This window comes from Anomaloglossus baeobatrachus, chromosome 5, assembly GCF_048569485.1.
Source record: "Anomaloglossus baeobatrachus isolate aAnoBae1 chromosome 5, aAnoBae1.hap1, whole genome shotgun sequence".
NCBI lineage: Eukaryota > Metazoa > Chordata > Amphibia > Anura > Aromobatidae > Anomaloglossus > Anomaloglossus baeobatrachus.
This window is the reverse complement of record NC_134357.1, coordinates 566,937,054-566,944,553: the sequence shown is the minus strand read 5'-3', so window position 1 is coordinate 566,944,553 and position 7,500 is coordinate 566,937,054. Positions and strand designations below refer to the sequence as shown.

At 38.2% G+C, this 7,500-nt stretch overlaps 2 protein-coding genes across 4 annotated transcripts in view; both read left to right on the top strand.

Moving 5' to 3' along the window:
- LOC142312383 (uncharacterized) overlaps window positions 1-2,411 on the top strand; it is a 10,013-nt gene extending 7,602 nt beyond the window's left edge. For all 3 annotated transcript variants that reach the window (XR_012754371.1, XR_012754370.1, XM_075351324.1), the window contains 2 exons: window positions 643-1,390; window positions 2,135-2,411. Coding sequence is in view for 1 of the 3 variants with exons in the window: in XM_075351324.1 (XP_075207439.1) it covers window positions 643-1,387 (745 nt within the window). In the remaining 2 variants the exon portion in view is untranslated. The remainder of the gene's footprint in view (window positions 1-642; window positions 1,391-2,134) is intronic.
- Window positions 1-7,500, top strand: part of LOC142312400 (uncharacterized) — a 93,482-nt gene that overhangs the window by 55,245 nt on the left and 30,737 nt on the right. The gene's annotated exons all lie outside the window — the stretch shown is intronic.

The window sequence follows — 7,500 nt, the reverse complement described above, 5'->3', positions numbered from 1 at the left end:
TCACCACACACTACGGCACTACCACCACCATCATCATTGAACCCTTATTTATGGCATCCTTGAATAATGTATATAACAGCCAAAAAAAATTATACACCACAACAAATGTATTTTTATACTCAGCTATCAGTGAAACTTGTACTTTGTGCTTCGTTTGGCGTCCTTTTTCAAAGGACACTGCGGATGAGTAATCCTACGTCATCCAAACAGGCTTTCACTTTGCGATGGCGCTGTTTATCCTATTTTTAAACACATGCGCACAGCTGTAATGCGATCTACCCTCAGAAGGGCACTACAACGTGCACCTACGCAGGAACATAATGTCTGCTTGAGTGGATTACGTAGGACGCGTCATCCGTTCGTGGCTGAAAAGGCTGATGACAAACGCCGTACAGTGTAGTTCTACGACACGCCATTAGTGATGCACAGCCTACAGAGCTGACACATTGACTGACTATACTCAATCTGTTATTTTATTGCAATCAGATTGTCATGGGATCTTATATACATTATTATACAATGCTGTAGATATCGAGCACAGTTTATAGTTGAACAATATGCTGCAAGATTTCATTAAAATACAATAAATTATTCTTAAATATTTAAAAATAACTTTTTTTTTTTTTCTTTCAAATATAATAGTATGCCAAGTTGCTTAGTAAAGGACTGCTTGAGCAGCATGGGCCATTCTGCTCATAGATCTGATGTCATATTACACCGCTTTCCCAAAGATGTCAACAGAATTAAGGATTGGCTTCTAGCAATGGGTCAAGAATTTTCAAATATTGATGAATTAGTTCAGAAAATCAGTACTGAAGCGGCTAAAAACAAAAAGTATCGCTTATGTTCATGTCACTTTGCTTCAGATTGTTATATTCAGAATGTAGGACGAAGAATTTTGCTACCAAATGCAAATCCTTCAATATTTCATTGCGTACCGGATGGAGAATGTTTAATAAATGAAAATTTGAAAAAAAAAAGGGGTCGCAGAAGGAAGAGACCACTTCCACGCTCTGAAGTTGCGGGAGCAATTCAAACTGATAATTTAACCATGAGTGAAAATCAAAACTGTTCAGAAGACAACGATACAAGATATGTCAGTATTGGAATACAAACTGACCTTACCATGCAAAATTCATCGATCACCTACACAGAAAGTGTAGACAGCCAATATCAGATGGCGGAAGAAAGAATTGTTTGTCATACCACTCCTGACAGGTGTGATCAACGTCAATTTGTTTCAACCCCACATGAATCAAATGATTGCAATTCAAAAAAAATATTTACTATTGAGGACTTGGACAACCATGCAACAGCAGACCCCATGCTTACTACTCCATTGTTTCTACAATTGAACCAAAAACATAAAAACATTTGGATTCACTAATTGGTAATGCACTGATTCTTTCTAAAATAAAATTAAAAACATTAGATAACTTTTATAAACATTATATGTAATACAAAACTGAGTTAAGGTGGCTTTACACGCAAAGAGATCACTAAAGCGATCTCGTTGGGGTCACATAATTTGTGTCGCACATCTGGACGCTTTATCAATGTCGTTGTGTGTGACACCTATGAGCGATCTTGAATCGTTGACAAAATATACAAAACGCTCTTTGGTGACATGACACCCTCTTCAACAACTCTCGTTGATGCTACAGTAACGATGTTGTTTGTCTTTCCTGTGGCAGCACACATCGCTATGTGTGACGCCACTGGAACGACAAACATCTCCTTACCTCCGTCCAACGAAATAGGAGGAAGGAAGGAAGGAGGTGGGTGTCATGTTCCGTACGGTCCTCTACTCCCCTCCTTTTCTATTTGGCGGCGGTTCATTGACGCTGCAAAAACACACTTACAAAGGAGGTGCATCAAAGGTCACAGCGACGTGGCTGCAAAGGTATGTGCGTGTGACGCTGCCGCAGAGATAATGTTCACTACGTGAGCCATCAACACATATTGTGCCACCAACGTGGGAGGGTGCTATTGCACGAGACATGGTTAGCCGATGCTAACCATGTGTCATCGTGTAAAGCGGCCTTTATTCATAACCTGGTTTTTGAGCATGCTTTTTCACAGTTAACAAATTAAATTATCAAATTAAATTTATATTTTATGTATTTGTTTGCAGTAAATCGCGCAAAACATGTTATCGTAGCTTCACAGCTTGGATTCATGGACATCTAGGGAGAGGCAACAGACGTCCAATTCCATCTTGTGTCGTCAACAAAGTCCGGGAAGCTTTTCCTGATGATGATGAATCTTACATGGGATTTAAGGCGACTAATGAGGAAGCAGCGGAATTCCTGTGTTTAGATTGAATTTTTTCATTTGTGTTTTCAATAGTGATAGTTGTATAAAATCTATCTTTTTTAGATAGATTATAAATAAATAGTTTTATAAAATCAGGCCCTGTTGTCTGTTTTGTCTGTTAATTTTCATCGATCCTCTGGGTTGTTCTATATTGTAACCAGAAATTCTATTTTTAGAGCCAGACGTGAGGTAAGTTTCACATCAAAGGACTCTGCACATGTAATTAGCGGTGTTGACGATAGAGCAATGTAGCTCAACCTGAACGGACCATGTTGAAAATGCTTCTCCCACGGAGCTCCAAAACGCACGTGAGAACATCTCGACTTCCTGATGCAGAATCAATGTTATTATTGTCATTTGTGGGGTCCACTCTACTACCCAAGACGGATCCCTTGACCTGGCAAGGTACCTGCGACCAGTGCACAGGGAAACACGTGACTGTTATCATGTTAGGATGCTGATGGCTGTGTGTGTGTGGATGATGATGATGATGATGATGGCTGTGTGTGTTGATGGTGATGATGACGGCTGTATGTGTGTTTGGATGATGATGATAAAAATTATTTTGATGCTGATGGTTACTGGAAGACCGGAAAAATGTTACTTTCGGTCTCAGCCTTCTTGTCGGTCTGGACAGACGCTCAACTGTTCAGAGCGATGATGCTGTGCTGAGATTGACTTTGGACTACGTTAGAGGGGGTTTTTTTTGTTTTTTTTTTAAAATGTAGTCCCTTTTTTTTTTTTTGGTTTCCTTTATAATAAAAAAAAAATTATCTGTGTTGTTTTTTTTATTAATGTTTAATACAAATTCATGGTCTTCACATCTAATTTGACATAAAGCCATGAATTGCAGATTTACTAGCAGCTGAGAATAGAGAGCTGTTATTAACCCCATTAATACCCAGCGTGCCACTGCCTACAGGGACGGTGGAATAGACATGTAAAGCACCTGTAAATGGCGCTGTGATGAATGCGCCATTTCCAGGGGCTGTTGTGGGCTGCGATTTTCATCGTGGGGTGAACAAAAAGCTTGGCCCTTACCACGCTGAGAATCACAGCCCTCAGCTGTCTGGTTATACCTGATTGGTGATCAAAATATTGCGTTACCCCACGCATTTTTTTTCATTATCTCATTAAAAAACAATTGTGCTTCCCTGTATTTTTCTTGACAGCTATGGTAAAGCCAGGAAGCTGGGGGTGGCAGCCCGTAGCTGTTAGCTTTATCTGCGCTGGAAATAAAATAAATAATATAAAAAAATGATGTTTCGCTTCACGGTATTTTAGATTATCAGCGCATACTAATGTAGCATTGTTAGAATAGTCGAAATAATTGATTAACAATTATATTGTATTGTATTAAATTTATAAAAGTAATGCGGCCCACTGCCTTAATTTTTTTTGGTGTGTGGCCCACTTACTCTGACGAATTTGAGACACCTGCTTTAGAGCATCTCAACAGCTGTGACATGGTCATTACAGGTTATCGGGAACAGTTGTACCATGGATATGAGCACCTGACATCTCGTTGGTATATTGCCTGACATATGTTATAGGTCTAATTGATGTGCTCAGCCAAATAGACCTCCAATATTAAAAAGTGTGTAATTCACCCATTCAATAAATTACATAACAGTGTTTTTAAAAAAACTTTAATATGCTCACCAGACATTTATGTAACGTGTTATAAGATTGTTTATTCTCTATACTCATATCAAACAAAATTGAAATGAGTTTTGATGGCGGTAATTATTAATGTTTCGATTCAAGTTATTAATGGAAATTATTCATGTTGCTAAGTCAAAAATGTAGTATTCCACAAAAAAAACTTATTTAAAACAATTATTTTTGGTTTACAGGGCAATGATAATGTAGATAGTATAGTACCGACGACACAACACAGACACTTTGCCCAGGATGCCTTATAAACTGAACATACTGGACATGTGCACAAACCAAATGAAAACATTGTAACATTAGCCATCAACCATGGTTATTGTTATGTATATAGCCAGACCCACGCATCTCTCCAGCTATCTGTAAACATATCCCTTTGAATGCCCAAAAGGCAAGTTATCCAAATATTTGGCCCTTTTACGCTACTGTCTCCAAACAATACTATAGTTTGTAATCCACACATTGACGGCATTGTAATTGAGTTTAAATGAATAGTCTCTGTTAAAGGAACACATCAGTTAAAATTTGTTGAGAATCGGCTGATTCGCTGTTTCTTAATGTCCTCTTTTGTGGGCCGCTCTTTGTTGCTGATGTTAGGTGGAAGACTTGGAGCTCTGGAGATCCAATTGGAAGAGATTTCTCCTTTGATGAGCTTCAGAACATTGACCGACAGTTCTTCCATGAATTCAACACTAACTTTTTCTAAAACATCACGGACAATCCATCGTGATCTTCCTTTGGGAAAAACAACTTTGGTGCGTTTTGTGTCAATTGGCTCTGTATTTTGCTTCACTACTTTCACAGAGGCAATTGGTCTTCCAACATTAAAATTGTGTGTCAAGGCTGCAAGTTTGGTTCTAGCCTCCATGGAATCGATACCAAAATGGATTCGCTTTGTACGGTATTTCAATGCGAGGCTGTGGAAGTTTTCAAGAGCACCAGTGTGGCAGTTATGCACTAAGTGTGGTAAGTCCTTCAGTACTTGTGGACTGGAAACAATATTCTCAATTTTTGTGAAAGGTGGAGTTTTTTTTTTGATCCACAATATCTTTTCACTTTCCAAGTCTTCAAACAATGGTCCATGACTGCATTGCTGATACAAGGTGCCTTCCCACTGATGTTGGTTGGTTATATGGTGTAAACATGACAACCACTTCTCCTTTAGTAAGTCGACGTTATTGTCACATGTTTTTATTGACCACCAGAAATGTAGAGCAATTTTGTCAATCCATGGAGTTATTTCCTTGCATAATGTACAATGACTGGCTTTGTTTAGTTTTTTTTTTATTGATTTTGCGTAGTGCCAAACGTCAAATTGGTGGTTGATGTTTACATATTCTAGACGCATTTTCTTGCGTATGCCCACATGCCGATCTGATGCAAAGATCTTTATTTTCAGCCCTGAATTAATTAATCTGTCCATGCAAATACCAAAAGCGTGTTTTTCCATCGCAGATGATGAGGTACATTGTGTTTTTTGCACCACTTCAAAGTCTAAGATTTTTTCTGTTAGGATGTCCATGATGGTGTACACACAGTATTTCGCACTGTGGCCAGGGCTATCACATTGTCCGTCACCGGAAACTGCAATTTTTTTTAATCTATTTTGCTGGTACAGTTTTTCCTGTTCTTGCTTCCATGCCATATCTATTGCAGGGAACAAAAACTTATTTTGATACCTGTAGTAAGATTTTTCCGCTATAGTTAACAATCCCAAAATCTGACATAGTTCACTGACTTTTTGAAAATTTTGTCCACTAAAAAGAATGGCAGAAGCCATCAACACGTTTCCTGCTGCATAACGACCAATTTTGGGTTGAGATTCAAAAATGGTGAACTTGTGCCCGAGGCGGCACTTACCAACAACTCTAATGCAACTGCCATCTACAATTTTATTGAAACAGTGAACTAAGTATTTGCATCCCAGTTCATGCTGACATTGCACTTTGTTAATTAGCTGGTCCAAACACGATTCAAATACCAGAAACTTCCTTTCCTTCACTGTTTGATTTAGAGATGGTGCACAGTCAGCAGAAAGGACATGTTCTTCGTCAGCAACACTTAAAGATGCCAAACCAAAGAGATCAGATTCATTTGCAGTTGGCAACTCAGGAATATAATCTGAATCTTCTTCTTTATTTTTATTTTTGTCCATTTCTTCTGAGCATTGTTCGGAAAATGAGAGAATAGATGGTGTACGCTGAGTTAATGGTGAGATTGGTTTTAAACCATCAAAAAATTGCTTTTCGAATGAAAGAGCCATTTTACTTTTCGATATTGTCAAATTTGGTCTTTTCTTCATAGGTGAATTGCAATCATTTGATTCATGTGGGGTTGAAACAAATTGACGTTGATCACACCTGTCAGGAGTGGTATGACAAACAATTCTTTCTTCCGCCATCTGATATTGGCTGTCTACACTTTCTGTGTAGGTGATCGATGAATTTTGCATGGTAAGGTCAGTTTGTATTCCAATACTGACATATCTTGTATCGTTGTCTTCTGAACAGTTTTGATTTTCACTCATGGTTAAATTATCAGTTTGAATTGCTCCCGCAACTTCAGAGCGTGGAAGTGGTCTCTTCCTTCTGCGACCCCTTTTTTTTTTCAAATTTTCATTTATTAAACATTCTCCATCCGGTACGCAATGAAATATTGAAGGATTTGCATTTGGTAGCAAAATTCTTCGTCCTACATTCTGAATATAACAATCTGAAGCAAAGTGACATGAACATAAGCGATACTTTTTGTTTTTAGCCGCTTCAGTACTGATTTTCTGAACTAATTCATCAATATTTGAAAATTCTTGACCCATTGCTAGAAGCCAATCCTTAATTCTGTTGACATCTTTGGGAAAGCGGTGTAATATGACATCAGATCTATGAGCAGAATGGCCCATGCTGCTCAAGCAGTCCTTTACTAAGCAACTTGGCATACTATTATATTTGAAAGAAAAAAAAAAAAAGTTATTTTTAAATATTTAAGAATAATTTATTGTATTTTAATGAAATCTTGCAGCATATTGTTCAACTATAAACTGTGCTCGATATCTACAGCATTGTATAATAATGTATATAAGATCCCATGACAATCTGATTGCAATAAAATAACAGATTGAGTATAGTCAGTCAATGTGTCAGCTCTGTAGGCTGTGCATCACTAATGGCGTGTCGTAGAACTACACTGTACGGCGTTTGTCATCAGCCTTTTCAGCCACGAACGGATGACGCGTCCTACGTAATCCACTCAAGCAGACATTATGTTCCTGCGTAGGTGCACGTTGTAGTGCCCTTCTGAGGGTAGATCGCATTACAGCTGTGCGCATGTGTTTAAAAATAGGATAAACAGCGCCATCGCAAAGTGAAAGCCTGTTTGGATGACGTAGGATTACTCATCCGCAGTGTCCTTTGAAAAAGGACGCCAAACGAAGCACAAAGTACAAGTTTCACTGATAGCTGAGTATAAAAATACATTTGTTGTGGTGTATAATTTTTTTTGGCTGTTATATAC